This window comes from Aquarana catesbeiana, linkage group LG08 (genome assembly GCF_042186555.1).
Source record: "Aquarana catesbeiana isolate 2022-GZ linkage group LG08, ASM4218655v1, whole genome shotgun sequence".
Lineage (NCBI taxonomy): Eukaryota > Metazoa > Chordata > Amphibia > Anura > Ranidae > Aquarana > Aquarana catesbeiana.
In genome coordinates, this window is record NC_133331.1 from 230,739,861 (window position 1) to 230,759,715 (window position 19,855).

At 42.1% G+C, this 19,855-nt stretch overlaps 2 protein-coding genes across 15 annotated transcripts in view; one reads left to right on the plus strand and one right to left on the minus strand.

The window, feature by feature from the left end:
- Nucleotides 1–19,855, minus strand: part of RASSF4 (Ras association domain family member 4) — a 683,776-nt gene that overhangs the window by 489,750 nt on the left and 174,171 nt on the right. The gene's annotated exons all lie outside the window — the stretch shown is intronic.
- Nucleotides 13,721–19,855, plus strand: part of LOC141106294 (C-X-C motif chemokine 11-1-like) — a 49,815-nt gene continuing 43,680 nt past the window's right edge. The window contains exon 1 of one of the 2 annotated variants that reach the window (XM_073596953.1): nucleotides 13,721–13,862. In XM_073596953.1, the coding sequence (XP_073453054.1) occupies nucleotides 13,799–13,862 (64 nt within the window). In that variant the 5' untranslated portion in view covers nucleotides 13,721–13,798. Of the gene's footprint in view, nucleotides 13,881–19,855 lie in introns of both variants that reach the window. The other variant, XM_073596952.1, reaches the window with a different exon arrangement.

Sequence of the window (19,855 nt, forward strand, 5' to 3'; positions counted from 1 at the left end):
CGCAGGCAGGTGTCTGCGGTCAGCATGGAGTCTGTACCTATCATTAGCATGTCACAAAGCCTCCTGGACTTGTGCCCAAGTGGACCGAAGACCACAGAGATGCTCCTCCAATGCAGGAATACTTTGAGCAACAAATAAGTCAGGCAACATGGAAGGTTGGAAACGTTCGCCATAAACGGGGACAATCGAGAAGCAGAATTCAAGGCACTATTTTGAGCAAACTCCGCCCATGGTAAGAGGTCTGACCAGTTGTTCTGATGGTTAGAAATATAGAAATGTAGTAATTGCTCCAAGGACTGAATGGCTCATTCTGCGGCCCCATTAGACTGCAGGTGATACGCAGAAGAGAAAGCAAGCTAAATTCCCAACTGTGTACAAAAGGCTCGCCAGAATCAGGACACAAACTGACTACCCCTATCCGAGACAATCACCTTGGGTAGCCCATGTAAGCGAAAGATCTCCCGAGCAAAAATGGAAGCCAGTTCCTTAGAAGTGGGCAACTTCTTAAGTGGAATACAATGAGACATTTTCGAGAACCAGTCAACCACCATAAGGATAACTGTTGCCCTGGGAGTTGGGTAACTCCACAATGAAATCCATAGACAGGTAGGTCCAGGGCCTCTCTCCATTGGGTATGGGTTGTAGGAGGCCCACTGGAAGGTGTCGTGGAGTCTTACTCTGAGCACACATGGAACAGGTAGCTACGAAGGTGGTTACATCAGCACGTAGACTAGGCCACCAGAATTATTGGGAAATGGCCAAAAGAGTTAATTCTTCCCAGGGTGGCCAGCAGCATTGGGAGAATGGTAAGTCTGGAACACAGCAGTACAGAGACTCTCTGGTACAAAGCAGCAGTCACAAGGTTTCTCAGGAGGAGCATGGACCTGAGCAGCAAGAATTTTGTCACCCAAAGGAGAAGTGAGACTGGTGCGAACCGTAGCCAGAATACGATCAGGAGGAATCACAGGAACCGGAACCGACTCCATCTTGGAAGTGGAGGAAAATTGCTGTGACAAAGCGTCAGCCCTTACATTCTTAGTACTGGTTAAGAATGAGACAATGTAATTGAAACTAGACAAGAAAAGAGCCAATCGCGCCCTTCTGGGAGAAAGGCGTTTAGCCTCAGACAAGAATGTAAGATTCTTATGGTCAGTAAGAATGAGAACAGACACAGTGGTACCTTTGAGGAGATGTCTCCATTCTTTCAGGGCAAAAATGATCGCAAACAGCTTTCTGTCACCAATCTTGTAATTGCACTCCGCAGGTGACAATTTCTTGGAAAAGTAGCCACATGGATGCATAGCGCTCTCAGAGGTAGTACGTTGAGACAGAAGGGCACCAACTCCAGTCTCAGAAGCATCAACCTCAAGGATAAAAGGTAACGCAGGATCAGGATGTGCCAACACAGGAGCAGAAACAAACGCAGCCTTGAGACTCTCAAAGACCTTAATGGACTCCAGAGACCAACTCTGTGGGTTACCATCCTTTCTGGTCATATAAGTCAGGGGCTTGACCAGAGAAGAGAAGTTACGAATAAACTTCCGATAATAATTGGAAAGCCAAGAAAACGCTGCAGGATTGAATGAGAGACACTCATATAGGGAAAGACACAATAGCTGCACACCCTGGATGAAAATATCAAATAAGAGGATTGTCCCCATGAGGGGTTTTCTAGGCAGCAAAGGGTAATTGAAAAATACTAAAAGGAATAACATAATTATCATTTTTATTGTAACAAAGTATTAAAAAATGCTTTAGACATAAATAGTCAAAACATGAGCTGTGGTATAGAATTTATAAAAACAACGTCCCTGATATGACAATATACAATAATAATACATAGTGATCAAACACAATGGAGAAAAATGATACATGAGTCTTGTATGTGAAAACTGACGTGTTTCGACCCCAACGGGTCTTCTTCAGAGGATTTTTGTAAACTGTAAAAATGTTAACGTATATTGAAATTCATAATTTGAAGATAACTAGGCAAAAGTAATAATAAATATTTTCATACATATTTACCAATCACATTGTATTAAGCCATATTGGATAGCCTCTGTATGAAAACAACCCCTTGCTTGATCCCAGCGTTTCTGATCAGTCGACATAATGAACGAGGGAGCCAACTGTTCGTGCGTGCCTTACGAGGAGTCACACTACAGGTAATCCCAAAAACTCAGGGAGGCAATGGGGAAGGGAAAGCAAAACCTGTAGTGGAAGTATTGTGTGTAATGAATGAACGGCTAAAGAGGATGATAAAGATTTTCTTATATGGTATGTATTATATTTAAACATGTACACTTTATGTGTACTAAATATCAAATATTGCAACTAGATGGTCTAAGTGGCAGGAACAAAAAAAAGAGGAAATTTAGATAGGAAAAAGAAACAAGGTGAGGAATTGCTAGTGAGGAAAGAAGGGGAAGGGAAGGGAGGATTTTTTGGGTGAAAAAAAGGGGGGGGGGGGGGTTGGAAGTGGTGAGAATGGTGAGGGAGAGAAAGAGGAGGAAAAATGGGGGAAAGAGGAAAAGGCCACGGACCGAATCCAAATGAATTGAATATAGAATTGGGGAAAGTGTGAAGGTAAGTGTGGGAAGCTGTGTAAGTATGGAAATGCCAAATCAGGATGAAAGAAGGAAAGTGAAAGTGAGAATATGAATATACAAATGAAAGTGCAAATAGAGAACCAAGCCATGACAAACCACACCAAAAATATGCAATCAAATCTCATACATCAGCAAAACCACCCAGGAAAGCGTGAAAGTGAACGAAGATAAGAGTGGATAAGTGCTCAAACTGAGTGAGCTGCAGTGAATTTACCTTAAGTGATGTAGAAATAGTGTTTCCAATCAGGGAAAAAAGGACACCCGTAAGTGTTCCACCTTGGTATATACACGGTATAGGACAATCTACAGCGTCAGAAAATTATATCAGTAAATTAATTAAAATTGTCCATAATATTAAAATGAGCAAACAACCATGGTGTGAAACACACACCATGGGGTCTAAAGAGATTGTGAAGGTAATCTTACCAATCCTCAATTTGCACTACAGGCATGTAAATGTCCAGATGCAGCAATGGGGATAACATCAGAATCCCCAGAATGCTCCATCTCCTTATATAGGTGAACATATCATTAATAAAATTACCTCAATAGTATACAGGTGCTTCCAATTAATTCCCCGAGTTAATCCTCCCTGGAAGGGATGGTGTCGCCTAGCATCACTCCACGTGTGATTCTCCCGGCGTTCCAGAAGAGGGGAATCCCGGCTCTGCCATCGTTTTCCGCCGCAATCGCGTGGACGCGTGACGTCACGCGCACACGTGAAGGTTCGCGCGCGCGGGCATGGCCACGGCATCCGGGAATGATCCGGAATGCCGCTGGCAGGGAGGAATTGCACTCCAGGTGATACTGCCACCTGGTGGGTGCTTAGGGAGGCACAGGGCCCTTGTGCCTCCCTACCCTGCCAGGAAGATATGCTATGACAGAGGCTTGTCTCCCGATGAGCCGGCAGATCGGGCATGGAGGGTCAAGCTAATCAAGGGAGTGAAAAAGGAGAACAAAAGGTTAGCAAAAAAGAGAGGCTAGCAGCCAAAAATTATGTAGCACATAGGTGTCAGTGCACTGTGCATTAATACATGTTGTATGAACACTGCCATGGTATAGTATACATGAATACAGTGATAAAATGTATTAAAAATACATGTATGATAAAAATAAATATAAATAAAACATAGTTTTGAAAGAAATCTTTTTAAGCTGTGGGCTGTTGGAGTGCAGTGCAGAGTCCAAATGTTATTAAGGATAATTAAATATGTTACTGATGATATTGTGAGTAAGTTGGCATAGTGGTATAACGAGCAAAGCAAAAGCCACATAAGTTGATACCGTCTTAATTGTCCGATTAAAGGGAACACATAAAGACGTGCAGAAACCAGTAAATGAAGATGCTGGGTAAGGGCTTTATCCTGGCTTATTGTCCGAGATGTCCCTCAACCAACATGTCCATAATTTTTAATTGCAAAATGAACTAAAATAGAACAAACAGGAGCATGTGAATTACCAGAAAGGTAGAAAAGGGTTCAAGGATGGTTGGGGCATTGCTTATACTAACTGAAATGACATATCTATCCCTAGGTGGTAATCTCAGACCTTAAGAGGTGTTCGGGTATAGACGTGCCATTATTAGTGTGTTTTACCTGAGAAAAATCCTCGCAGGAAGGGAGCAAACGAGATAGATTTGTTAAGGCCAGGAGGTGACGTGGCCTATAACTGGAATATCCACTTCTGTTCTTTTTGTAATAGGATCTTGTTCCAGTCACCTCCTCTATCTGGTATATGCATCCTGTAAAGGGCTGTAAAGGTTACTTTAGGTACTGTGTAACCATGTGCGAAAACGGCATGTCTTACCACAGGGAGGTATGGGTTGCCTATTTGCATGCTTTACATATGTTCGGATATACGTCTTCAAAATTCCTGCTTCATTTTGCCTATGTAGTAGGCGCCATACTCACACTCCATGAAATATACCACACCTCGAGTCTGGCAATTCACGAAGTATGTGGGCTTAAATGTTTCTCCATTAGGAAGATAGAAAGTCTTTTCTTTTCTTATTAGTGGGCAATATGAACAATGCCCACATGGAAATGATTCAACTATGGAGCAATGTTTGGATCTTCTGTGTTCGTTTTTGTACTCACTTTGGACAAGTCTGTCCTTAATTGAGGTAGCTCGTTTGTACGTTATGGCTGGTTGGTTGGGAACAAGATGCCTAAGTTTGGGGTCATCGGTTAGGATGTTCCAATGTCATTGTAGAATGTTTTTGATGGCCACATGTTGACATGAGTAGCACATAAAGATGCAAGTGAGGTTGGAGTCAGAGCTCTTGGGGGATTTGGGTTTGGACAACAGGTTAGATCGAGATTGTCTTATAGTTTGATTGTATGCCTTCCTAAGGCATGATCGACTGTATCTTGGAGGTTTCCGGCCTCCTTAATGAAAAGGCAGTCATTGGAGCAATTGTGATGAAGTCGCAAATACTGCCCGTACGGAATGGAGTTCTTAAGGGGTACAGGGTGGAAACTGTCCGCATGAAGTACCGTGTTGCCAGCAGTACTCTTGCGGAAAAGAGTGCTGGATAGCTTCCTTTCAGATGTGATTTTAATCAGAACATCCAAAAATGTGACACTGTCTCAATTATAGGTCATGGTAAATTTCAAATTCCGATTGTTGATGTTGATCAAGTTAAAGAATTCAATAAGTTTAGCCTCACGTCCCTCCCAGATGACGAAGATGTCGTCAATATACCTAAGCCACTTGGTAATGTGGCTAGTGTATAAGATGAGGCCCTCGTCATCCAGGAGGGACTGCTCCCACTCCCCCAGGTACAGATTGGCGTACGATGGGGTACAACATGTTCCCATAGCCACGCCCTGTACCCGGAGGTTATCGAAACTGAAATAGTTGTGATGCAATATGTACTGTAGGCCATTCAGGATAAACGCACCCAATGCGGAATCGTAACGTGAATTTTGTTGGAGAACCCTCTGCACAGCAGCGAGACCTGAGATGTGAGGAATGCTACTGTATAGGGCCTCTACATCAATGGTGACGAGAATGGAATGATCTGATAGTGTAAGATCATCAATTAACTGTAGAAAACGCTGCAGAGGACGTAAACCCACAGGTCGGGGCCACTGTAGGACTGCTGAAAGTTTCTCTGGGTCCATCGAAAAACCAGTAGTGGAAATAACATAACCCAGGAATTTAACCTGTTCACGATGGAATTCACACTTCTCCAATTTACAAAAGAGATTGTTCTCTCTTAGTTTCTGAAGCACACGACAGACATCTGTGTGGAGGCTCTCCAGGGACTTGGAAAATATGAGGATATCTTCAAGATAAACCACCACACATAACTGCAACAAATCTCGGAGGACATCGTTAATAAATTCCTGGAAAACTGCTGGGGAGTTACAAAGGCCAAAAGGCATTACGAGGTACTCATAATGGCCTATTCTGGTATTAAACGCAGTTTTTCACTCGTTGCCCTCCTTAATCCTCATGAGATTGTATGCCCCTCTCAATCAAGTTTTTTTTAAAACCGTTGCTCCCTTGAGGCGGTCAAATAACTCTGTAATTAATGGAATCGGATAGGCATTCTTAATCGTGAAACGATTGAGACCCCTATAATCAATACAAGGTCTCAGTTCACCATTCTTCTTCACAAAGAAGAAACCAGCACCAGCAGGATACAAGGATTTGCGAATGAAATCTCGAGAAAGTGCGTTTGCAACATACTCCTCCATGGCCTTATCCTCCAAGACCGACAAGGGTAAACCTGGCCAACGAGGGAGCATGGCACCAGGTTGAAGGTCAATTGCGCAATCACACGACCAGTGTGGAGGCAAAATACTGGCTTGACCTTTCTCAAAGACATCTTTAAAATCGCGGTACTCCACCGGCAGGGAGGAGAGTGAAGAGGTGCACAGGACCTTGGCTACCTTCTGGAAGCATATCTTACTGCATTATGGCAACCAGGAGAGAACCTCAGCATGGGTCAAATCAAAAGAGGGGTTGTACCTCTGTAACCAAGGAGAACCAATAACTTTGGTGAGGAAATAACTTGGAATTGGATTATCTCATGGTGAAGAGCCCCTACGGCCATGGACAATGGAACAGTATCAAGAGTCACATGGGCAGGCTGTAGAGGTGTCCCGTCAAACGCCTCAATGGCAAGTGTAGTGTCACGCAGCTGGAGCGGAATCAACTGCTTTGATACAAAGGCAGCATCAATGAACAGTCCTGCAGCCCCAGAGTCGATTAGAGCCTGTATCTTGACGGACAACTCAGCCCAAGAAAGGGTAATCGAAACCAGGGGCTTACCCTTCTGGACTAGGGACCAAACAATGCTACCTAAGGTCTGTCCATGACAGGACCTCAAAGTTCGGGCATTCCCTGGACGGGTAGGACAAGACTTCAAAAAGTGACCTGTTTAGCCACAATAAAGGCACAATCTCTCCCTCCTCCTAAGGGTTCTCTCATCCACAGAGAGACGCGTGAAGCCCAAGTGCATGGGTTCATCTTCACAGACTGACTTGGTACCAGGAGGCATGGGAGGTGAGGGAGGCAAGGGTGGGACTCCAAAGTTCAGAGACAAATGTACAGGAGGCTTCCGCAAGCGCTCCTTAAAAGGGAGTCTTTCTCTGAGTCTGAAGTCAATGAGGATGGCAAATGTGATCAACTTCTCCAGCTCAGTGGGTATATCTCGGGTTGCATTCTCATCCTTGATGATATCCAAGAGACAAGAAAAAGCAGCCACGAGGGCCTCATTGTTCCAAGCAACCTCTGCTGCCAGAGTACGTAATTCAATGGCGTAATCGGCAACAGTTCTTGTACTCTGTTTAATGGACATGAGACACTTGGCAGCAGAAGCAGAGCGTGCAGGAACTTTAGGGAATTTTAGTAATGAAAAGGGTATCATTAGCAGTAATCAGCATATGTTCAAGAAGAATCGTTCTTGCCAAACCAATCTATTAACCTTCTATGAGGAAGTGAGCTGCCATCTAGATAAAGGAAGGCCCGTAGATATGGTGTATCTGGATTTTGCAAAAGTATTTGACACAGTTCTCCATAAACGTTTACTGTACAAAGTAAGGTCCATTGGCATGGACCATAGGTTGAGCACATGGATTGAAAACTGGCTACAAGGGTGAGTTCAGAGGGTGGTGATAAATGGGGAGTACTCAGAATGGTCAGGGGTGGAAAGTGGGGTCCCCCAGGGTTCTGTGCTGGGACCAATCCTATTTAATTTGTTCATAAACGACCTGGAGGATGGGGTAAACAGTTCAATCTCTGTATTTGCAGACGATACTACGCTAAGCAGGGCAGGAACTTCTCCGCAGGATGTGGAGACCCTGCAAAAAGATCTGAACAAATTAATGTGGTGGGCAACTACATGGCAAATGAGGTTTAATGTGGAAAAATGTAAAACAATGCATTTGGGTGGCAAAAATATGAATGCAATATACTCACTGGAGGGAGAATCTCTGGGGGAATCAACGATGGAAAAGGACCTGGGGGTCCTAGTAGATGATAGGCTCAGCAATGGCATGCAATGCCAAGCTGCTGCTAACAAAGCAAACAGAATATTGGCATGCATTAAAAAGGGGATTAACTCAAGAGATAAAGTGATAATTCTCCCACTCTACAAGACTCTGGTCCGGCCTCACTTGAAGTATGCTGTTCAGTTCTGGGCACCAGTCCTCAGGAAGGATATACTGGAAATGGAGTGAGTACAGAGAAGGGCAACAAAGCTAATAAGGGGACTGGAGGATATTAGTTATGAAGAAAGGTTGCGAGCACTGAACTTATTCTCTCTGGAGAAGAGACGCTTGAGAGGGGATATGATTTAAATTTACAAATACCATACTGGTGACCCCACAATAGCTATAAAACTTTTCCGCACAAGGGAGTTTAATAAGACACGTGGCCTCTCATTAAAATTAGAAGAAAAGAGGTTTAACCATAAACTGCGTAGAGGGTTCTTTACTGTAAGAGCGGAAAGGATGTGAACGACCACAACATACAGGGATATACATTGTAATACTGACATATAATCACACACATAGGTTGGACTTGATGGACTTGTGTCTTTTTTTCAACCTCACCTACTATGTAACTATGTATAAGTTCAAAAAACTCACCATGCCTCTTACTAAATACCTTGGACTGTCTACTTTCCAAAAAGGGGTTATTTTGGGGATATTTGTACCCTTTTTGCATTTTAGGGCCCCGAGAAATGGGAGATCAGTACATCAGGACTGATCAATTTTCAGATATATACAGTATTACCATAGTTTGTAGAATAAAAAATATACAGTACACTGATTTGGGTTATTTTTACCAATGAAATGGAGCAGAATACATTTTGGCTGCTTAATAATTGCCAAAAAAGCTATCACCTTTGTATCTGGGGCTAGAGGGAGGTAGACCATACATGCTTTTTTGGAAATTATTAAGCAGCAGCAAATGATTCATCACTGGTGTGAGACCAACAGGACAGTCCAAGTTATTAGATTTTATTTTGATGTTATGGGAATTTTTCAAGTGTAAACCCTACACTAGGGTGTAGACATGCTAACCGAGGGGGTTAATATTTCTTCTAATGAAAGTTTCTGCTTAATTCATTCTAAATTTTTAGATTATTGGCCTAAGAGCTATTATTATTTTTTTACCTAAATCTTAGTTGACATACAACTCCCTCTTGGACACATGAGGTCTTTTAATGGCCCTGTTTTTTTATTTATGCACTGACATTATATGATCTTATCTACTTTATTTCTTTTAAGGATCATAGTGTATGGTTGTGGCTAGAGTTGGTTATATTGGGCTCATTCTTAGTTTAGATCAGGGATATGCAATTAACGGACCTCCAGCTGTTGCAGAACTACAAGTCCCATGAGGCATAGAAAGACTCTGACAACCACAAGCATGACACCCAGAGGCAGAGGAATGATGGGACTTGTAGTTTTGCAACAGCTGGAGGTCCCTGGTTTAGATGTATGAGTCCACCTAATTAGCTTACCTATACATTACTGACCATCTGTGCTTCTGTCTCCCTGGGTTTCTTTCAGGCATGTCCATGGTCCCTTGCATGGGCATATGCTGCCCCAGGTGACCTTTGTGGACCTGTGACCTCAGATTTAGGGCATCAGTTTTTAAGCTCTGGCTACTTCAATGTTCAATCTTCAATGGTAACATATTGCATGTGTTAATGTCCTGGTTCTTAACCTCCCTGGCGGTATGATTATTTCAGATTTTTGATGCTGAAAGCAGTACAATTCTTTTGCATAGAAATTTGGCGTTTTATATTGTAGGCCTGTAATTCTTAGGAATAACACACTTAAATCTGTCCAAACAAGAGTCTAGTAGACATCCCGGGTATGATAAAGTTTGAAACACAAAATAATAAATTATAATATCATAAATACTATAAATAATTATAACAAATAATAATATAATAATAATAAAAATTATTCAATAATGTAATCAAATCAAAAACACTGAAATTTGCTCAGTTGCAGAATAGTCACTGTCATTACTTTCATTGTTTGATGACGAATTTCCCCACAAATCACTATCTCTCAATTCTGCAAGTGATTCTAATTGATTATCGCTGTTTTCTAGCTGGTCTAAAACCGCTTTTGATGTAAAGGGACGGTTTTGGTTGCTATGGACAATCTCCAGTTTCCAGGCAGAAAGAACAGTATTTATAATATAAAACTCATGCAGGGCACTGGAGAAACCACTAGGGACAAAGGGGATGTGAAATCATTTCATACAGTAATGTAATCTGTAAGATTACAGTGGTATGTATAGTGTGTGTTTCATTTTTTGAATTTGGCGCCGTGCTCGGTCCCCATGTGTTGCAACGCTCGCAGGGAACAGAGCTCGGCTCTGTGATGAATCGAGCGGAGACACAGCCGCGCACAAAGCGGAAAGACATCGCAGGATCCTGGGGACAAGGTAAGTAAACTATACCTGGATCCTGCGATGCAATCCCGAGTGTGACTCAGGGTTACCACTTTTGGTACTGAAAATCCACCCCCGAGCCACACTTGGGAATACCGTCAGGGAGGTTAATCAGCTAAATTACATTATGAATAAATCAATGGTAATATGTTAAATATATAATTTTTACAGCGCAAATCCTTTCCCCGAAGAAGATTTATATGGCAATTAAATTGAAATACATTGGAATTCTCTAGCTGGGACTCATCCCTTTACGACATTTTTTTAGGGGTTGTATTGTGATCTAGTCTAGTTTTAATGTACTGATAGGAATGTTGGCAATATAGAGCAGGGGTCTCAAACTCAAATTACCTGAGGGCCACAGGACAAATTTTTACATCCAATAGGGGCCGCATGCAAACTGTCCTTTCCCCCAGCATTGGTGTCAGCGGACGCACTATTAACCCCCAGCACTGGTGTCAGCGGACGCAACATTAACCCCCAGCATTGGTGTCAGCAGACGCAATATTAACCCCCAGCATTGGTGTCAGTGAACGTACTATTAACCCCCAGCACTGGTGTCAGGGGACGCAATATTAACCCTCAGCATTGGTGGTGGTGGATGCAATATTAACCCCCAGCACTGGTGTCAGCAGAAACAATATTAACCCCCAGCACTGGTGTCAGCAGACGCAACATTAACCCCTAGCTTTGGTGTCAGCGGACGCAATATTACCCCCAGCATTGGTGTCAGCGGAAGCACTATTAACCACCAGCACTGGTGTCAGCGGACGCACTATTAACACCCAGTATTACCCCCTACACTCCACAAATACCCCCCCACACTCCACTTCACACAACTACCCCCCCACACTTCACTTCACAAATATCTCCCCACACCACTTCACAAATATCCCCCCACACTCCACTCCACAAATACCACCCCCCCACACACACAAACACACACTCCACAAATACCCTGTCTTCACAAATTTCAACCCCAGTCATGCAACTAAGGACTTTACTCAGCCTCTGTGTGATGGCTCACTTACCTCTCCTCCTGGCAGTCAGCTGGTGGCCTGATCTTTTGCCTCCAGAGTCCTCTCCTCCTCTCAGGTCCTGGCTTCATCACAGGCCTAGTGGCAGGGCACCCTGAGAACGCCACAAACCCCGAGGTGGCAGCAGGACCCTTGATCCGGGGCCAGTGTTCTGTCAAGAAGTGCTCGCTATTGAATAGTGCTCGGGACAAACTGCACATGTGCCATACGTAATAGCACAACAGTTGATTTTACAATCAGCTGTTGTGTCGGCGAGACCGCGCCTGCGCAAAATAGCTGACTGAAGACATTTTTCAGTCAGATTGTGCCTCGCGCTGCCGAGGAGTGTTCATGTAGGTGAAGGGTGGAATTTAACATGAAGGACACGGATGTTTTCAGTGATGGCCATTGCTGCAAAGATGGGGGCGGAATTTTTAACAATGTACAAACAAATCTGCTAAATAAATCTTTATCTGCTATTCTTTCTGGAGGGACTATTTAGCTAGCTAAATGTTTAAAATTCTGCCCCCATCTTTGCAGCAGTGGCCATCCTTGAAAACATCTGCCTCCTTCATGTTAGATCAGCATTGGCCATTAATAAAAACATCCGCCCCCTTCATGTTAAATTCCGTCCCTCACCTACATGAATGTGCCTCGGCACAATCTGACTGAAAAATGTTTTCAGTCAGCTATTGTGCGCATGCGCCGTCTCGCCGACACAACAGCTGATTGTAAGGTCAGCTGTTGTGGTATTACGTAGGGCGCATGCGCAGTTCGTTCCGGGCACTATTCGATAGCAGGCACTTCTTGATAGAACTAGGTGGGCGGGGCGATGGGCGGATCCTCCCTCCGCTCTCCTGTGTTGTGCGCGCTGGGCTGCAGCAGCATGCAGGGGAGAGGAGACGGAGAGAGAAAGCTCCCAGCCGCTGCCACCTGCCTAGGATTGGCCCTGCCTGCGGGCCATTTGTAACCGGTCCACAGGCCGGTACTTTGAGAGTGCCCCCTTTACCACAGGTGTCCCCATCAGCATCCTCCTATACCTCAGGTGTCCCATTCAGAGTCCCCCTTTACAGCAGGTATCCCCATCAGCATCCCCCTATAAATCAGGTGTCCTCATCAGAGTCCCCCTTTACAACAGATGTTCCCATAAGAGTAGTCATTTACATCAGATGTCCCCATCAGAATCCCCCTTTACATCAGATTTTCCCATCAGAGTCCCCCTTTACATCAGATGTCCCCATCAGAGTCCTCCTTTACATCAGATGTCCCCATCAGAGTCTCCCATTACATAAGATGTCCCCATCAGAGTCCTTCTTTACATCAGGTGTCCCCATCAGAATCCCCTTTTACATCAGATGTCCCCATCAGAGTCCCCCTTTACAGCAGATGTCCCCATCAGAGTTCCCCTTTATATAAATGTCCCCATCAGAGTCCAACTTCACATTAGATGTCCCCATCAGAGTCCCCATTTATATTAGATGTCCCCATCAGAGTCCAACTTCACATTAGATGTCCCCATCAGAGTCCTCCTTTACATCAGATGTCACCATCAGAGTCCCCCTTTATATTAGATGTCCCCATCAGATTCCTCCTTTACAGCAGATGTCCCCGCCAGAGTCCCCATTTACATTAGATGTCCCAATCAGAACCCCCCTTTACATTAGATGTCACCATCAGAGCCCTCCTTTACATTAGATGTCCCCATCAGAGCTCCCCTTTACATTAGATGTCACCATCAGAGTCTTCCTTTACATTAGATGTTACTACCAGAGCCCCCCTTTATATTAGATTTCCCCTTCAGAGCCCCCCTTTACATTAGATGTCATCATCAAAGTCCTCCTTTACATCACATGTCACCATCAGAATCATGTAATGCTAATGCTTCCCATACACCTGTGTCTAGCATCCCGCACACAGTTAAAGGGCCAGTATTTATTTATTTTTTATGAGTAGCTTTGGGGGGGCGGCGCTCCCAATGGATGGGCCACCACCGGATTTATATTACATGATTAAAGACCAAAGACCCCATGCCCCATGCTGTATTTATGGAAGATATAATATGTGTTTAAAGTGAGGTGTACTTTTTACGGATGGTTTAATACTACCTTAAGGTTGAAAACACATGACAGCAATCTTCCCTTCCCCCAAGCTATACCTGTGTGTAGGAGAACAGGAAGTAAAGTGTATAAAACTGCAAACCTTCAAATTACTTTCATTTGTCTTGGAAGCTAGCGAAGCATTGCAATGGAGCTGCGGATGCTTGTATTGATATCTCTGCTGCCTGCTGTCTTTGGAGTGAAACATCAATGTAAGACCAACCAATCATGTATGTATCGTATATTGACAAACAATCTACAAACAGAAAAATTAGCCAACAACTATACTTATAAATATGCAGATTTAAATGTCTGGATATGTTTATTATATTTTAATTTCCGGTTATTACAAAAAAGATACTATATATAGGAAGCTTTACTCTTGTAAATATAAAGCATATAAGGACAGATGTTATATCTTGATCAAAGATATGAAGTTGGGAAATAATGTTGTTTAGGAATAGTGAGAAGAATGTAAAATATATACGGTACTAGATTACAAGGTTGTTGGCTGTGCTTTTCATGTGTTACTGGTTACACCTGTGTAATAAAAGATTGGTGGTCAGCAAGGTTCCAAAAGATAGATAGATATATACAGTATGTGAAATAATGTTCTTTGTATTTTGCCACAATTGCTTATCTGAACTTCCTAGGACATTAGTCTAATATGACATATACGGTCTGATAGATTGAAGATTAAATCAGCATCGCGACTAAAAATTTATTGCAGTTGATTGCTTTTTGACACACCTGCAAATGTTATATAGCATGTACATGTGAAAGTTGGTGTACCAAATGCTTTACTGTTAAAAGTGAATACAATAATTGTTATAAGTTCTCTTTATTGCGCTCTGCATTGGCAGGTTATTTATGTTTTTATTTTGCTCAAGAACACTTAAGAAATTTAAAAAAAAATTCCCAATGACTAATTGGGAACTTTTATGTGTAAACCAGACCAGAGAATTTCCTTTTATTAACTATGAGTGAGTGTTGTAATCATGGAATTCTCATCCCAGAATTCCCTCTACTGTCATTTGAAGCCGAATAAGTTCAAAGTGGTCGTAAAGGTCCAATTCTTTTTTCCTTCATGCACTCTATGCATTAAGGTAAAAAACCTCCTGTATGCAGCAGCCCCTCCTAATACTTAACCTAAGTCCATCTCGATCCAGCGATGTGCATGAGAGCAGAAGCTCTCCCGGGTCTCTTCCTCCTCATTGGCTGAGACAACAGCGGGAGCCATTGGCTCCTGCTACTGTCAATCACAGGCAGTGAGCCATTAAGGAGAGACAGGGGGCGGGGCCAAGCTGCACTCCATGTGTGACTGTATGCTATAGGGGCACTCGGTAAGAGGGAGGGGCAAGGAGCACAGACAGGGAACCAAAGGAAAGAAGGATTGGGGCTGCTCTGTACAAAACCACTGCATGGAGCAGGTAAGTATTGACATGTTTGTTATTTAACAATTTCGTCTGTCATTTGACAATAGGCTGGGCGGGGCATTCGACGTTCTGGGTGGACATCATATGACCAAACACAGCCGAACACAGCTGATGTCTGAGGGTCCGCTGCCGGTACCATGTGATCACTGTGACCAATCACAGAAGATCATTTGACAATTATAAACAATGGATGGCTTTGATTCATGCCATTCATTGTGTACAACTGTGTTGCTAGCTTTGATTGGTCACAGGGATCACAAGGTACAGAGATGGCCAATCACTGCCCATCTATACCATGTGATTAGCTGTGGCCAATCACAGCTAATCACAACAATATACACGGAATGAATCAGTTTCATTCAGTAAAATGGTTGCTTACACCAGTGAAATTCACTGGTATAAGCAATCATATGTAAAAAAAATTAAAAAAAATCCTAATCACTTCCCAAAAGTAGTACAAGGTTACCAAAGGTAACACTGTACTGCTCTGGTCACAGTGTGTTAAAAAAAAAGTAATTAAAAGGAAAAACAAATTTGAAAAAAAAATTATTATTTTTTTTTTTTATACTGTCACCAGTTAATGTTCCTGTTCACCGCCACACCAGTTATATAATGACGCTGTACTGCAATGGTGACAGTTTGTAAAAAAAAAATAAAAACCGTGAAAGAAACAATTTTGTTATTCATTTCTTCATTTTCCAAAAAATTGTGATAAACAATTACAATTTCAAAAAACACGCCATTCCGCTTCCTTAATACCTTGGACTGTCTACTTTCCAAAAAGGGGTCATTTGGGGGATATTTGTACTGCCCCAGCATTTTCGAAATGAGATAGGCACTCAGTACATCAAGATTGATCAATTTTAGATATATAAAGTATACCATAGTTTGTGGACTCTATAATTTTCCTACAGACTAAATAATAAACACTGATTTGTGTTGTAGCCCCCCTGCCCCATGTTGAGGGCATGTGGCCTGAAATGGTCCAGGAGGGGGGGGGGCGCTCGCTCACTCCCAACCTTTGCTGACTTGTCGGGCTACATGCTCGGATAAGGGTCTGGTATGGTCTTGGGGGGAACCCCACGGCAGTTTTTTTTTTTTTTTTTCATTTTGGCGAGGGTTCTCTTTGATTACCCTGAGCACACAAGCTGCACCGCAAGTCAGATCATCATGATCCGACTTGTGGTACGACTTCTATTCAAATCAATGGGCTCTCATAGGGAACCATTGATTTTAAATAGCGGCAGAGAAACGCTGCTAAAAGCTAGCTTGGCTAAACGCGCATTAACGCCAATGCAAAAAGCTACTAAAAGCATGTTTTTACAGCCGCGATCAATTTTAAATTACTTTTTTTCCCTTTAGAAATGTCATTTTGCGGTAGTGTTCTAAAACAGGGAAAACTGTGCCACTTTACAGGCATACTATAGACACCCCCCAGGCACGATATTTAAAGGAATATTTAATTTTTATTGTTTCAATTCAACCACTTAAAGACCAGGCCTCTTTTTCAGACTCAGTGTTTACAAGTTAAAAACAATTTTTTTTGGTAGAAAATTACTTAGAACCCCCAAACATTATACATTTTTTCTAACACCCTAGAGAATAAAATGGCGGTCATTGCAATACTTTTTGTCTTACAAGCCCACTTTTTTTGGAAAAAATTCCCTTTTTTGAATAAAAAAAATAAGACAACAGTAAAGTTAGCCCCTTTTTTTTATATTGTGAAAGATAATGTTACGCTGAGTAAATTGATGCCCAACATGTCACGCTTCAAAATTGCGCCCGCTTGTGGAACGGCGTCAAACTTTTCCCCTAAAAATCTCCATAGGCGACGTTTAAGAAATTATACAGGTTGCATGTTTTGCCTTACAGAGGAGTTCTAGGGCTAGAATTATTGCTCTTGCTCTAATGATTGCGGTAATACCTCACATGTGTTTTCATATGCGGGCGCTACTCACGTATGCCTTCGTTTCTGCGCGCGAGCTCGTCGGGACGGGGCTTTTTTAAAAAAAAAATTTTTTCTTATTTATTTTACTTGATTTTATTTATTTTTTCAGTGTTCTTAAAATTGGGTCACTTTTCTTCCTATTACAAGGAATGTAAACATCCCTTGTAATAGAATAAAAGCATGACACGTCCTCTTAAATATGAGATCTGGGGTCAAAAAGACCACAGATCTCATATTTGGACTTAAATGCAAAAAAAAATAAAAATTTGTCATTTGAAAAAATGATAACAGAAAAATGTGCCTTTAAGACGTATGGGCGGAAGTGACGTTTTGACATGGCTTCTGCCCTGCTATAGTATGGAGACGTGTGGGGGACATCTTCCCCTCACCCGTCTCCATACCCAGCCATGGACAGGTCACAGGACACAGCTGATCACGTGGTAAAGAGCCTCCGTCAGAGGCTCTTTACCAAGATAGGTGTTGCTGTGTGTCAGACTGTACAGCAAGCTACACTTTTTAATAGGGAGTGCAGAACACTGTACAGTAAATTAGAAGCAGACTTTAACGCATGTTATATGGTGTTTCAAAATAACCTTTCTCCGAAGTTAAAACTTAAATTAGACAAGGCCAAACTGGAATTTGATTTATTTCCTACAGAATCAGCTGACAAAACACTTAAAAAGATCCCGCCATAATTATTACATTAAGGCAAATAAACATGACACACTTTTGGCCTATACACTTAAATCATACCAAAAACCCTCTAAACCAATACGCCTGAAGATTTCCAGAGATATTTATTCTAATGACCCTGTTAAAATATTACAAAAGTTTAGATCAAACTTAGCGACATTATATTCACCCTAAAAGGAGCTGGATACCTCTAAGGCAGATGATCTTTTCTCCCATATCTCTCTTCCTTCATTATCTCAAATATAAACAGACTTGCTAGAAGATCAGATCTCAGCCAATGAAGTGCTCAATGCTATAAAAACGTTGAAACTTAATAAGAGACCTGGACCTAATGGGTTCTCTGCTCTATATTTTCTTACTTTCACAGAAACTTTACCTCCTGTTTTAGCCAATGCCTTCAGTTCCCTTCTCAAAGGTCAGTCTTTTAGACAGGAAACTTTGACAGCGATTATATGCATGCTTCCCAAACCCCACACAGATGATACAATTTGGTTGAATTATCATTATATTTCTCTGTTGAACCTAGACATCAAGATTTTAGCTAAGGTTCTTGCTACTAGATTGAATAGATTTATAAGAAATCTTATACATCGTGACCAAGTAGGTTTCATTATGTAAGGAGTGGTTGGGAAAATTGGCGCTGCCCTATTAACAATATTTAATTAACGAAGGATGTATAAACACATTAAATCAAGCAATATCTAAGTGAAATATACAAATGAGAAACTGTATGCTAAAAACATATGTGAAAATGACTATGATCTATGATTAATCAAAAGAGCTACCATATGTGTAAAGGTCAAAATAAATGAAGATAAAAATAAAAATAAAAATAAATAAAACTATGTGTACAATCCTTTAGAAAAAGTGAAAGTAAGTGCCGTGTATTACTAAAAAATATGTAAAAAATATATATGGACAGTAATAACCCCAAAGATCTAAAGCATTGTGACAGTGTAACGCCCCCTGTGGGGCTGACGACAACAATAGTGGAAAACTCTAGTTAATATTAAATACCAATACAGTATCATGTGTATGACCTCCCATATATGCTAGTTTAGAAAAAATGATCAGTAAAACTGACCTCCATGCTACCATATATTAAACCGCAGTGAGACTCATGTGATATAAAAACAAAATCTATACAAACAGCTGTGTGTGTAAAATTGTTAATAAGGCTCTAGCATATAACCATATATGTTAAAAAATCTCTGTAAACAAACACCCCCGCAGCCCGAGAGTCTCTGTGGGAAATAGAAATTTATATAAAGAACAAAGTCCAGTCAATGTGCAGTTCATGGATGCCAGGGACAATAAACAGTGACTTCCGTGCTCATATCAGCTGGTGACTTGAAGTGCTCCCCTCGTGCTCCCCCACTCACCAGAGTCAATCACCCCCACAGGGGTACTGAGCGAAGGAGTGGGTGTCTTGGGGTGGATGTCTCCGAAGAAATCCTGCTTGCTTTCCTCTGCTCCGTGGGATCACTCCAGTGATTCAGCTTAGAATTCCAACCATGCGTTCCAGGGCTGGGCTTCTCCACAACTTCCCACCACCAATCTGTTTTATCCTCCACCGTAAAGAAAGAAAGAAACAGGGGGCTTCCGTGGTGAAGTATGTCCAGTTTATTGAAATATACAAATATTTAAAACCGTAGATCCAGTGCAAACACGGCTGCAGACAAGGATGAGACTAGGAATCAGATCCGAGCGTGCGTCCCACCTTGCGTTCCAGCCTGTTCTTCCGGGTATGACGTGTGAGCATGACTCCGTCTTACGCGTTTCGTCATAGAACGTTCTCAAAGACGGTGTCGACGCTTCACACTATAATATAGTCCTTCGGTCTTCACACACCCTCCCCTAATTATGGTAATATCGCTCGGGGGGTGTGGGAGTGATAAAGCCGCTGATCTATATATCAGAAAGGCAGCATATGTGATTCCTAATCTATTGTATATAATTATACAGTTTGCATTTATCCTCATTGATAATCTTTTCATAAGCCTGTTAAACCATGCTTGCTAAGGTGCTTAATCCACTTGTTAACTGTTTGGTATATTACATTTGGTATGACCAAAATAAATGACATATCCAATATAGTATACAAAACATTTTTTAAAAAAATTTGTTC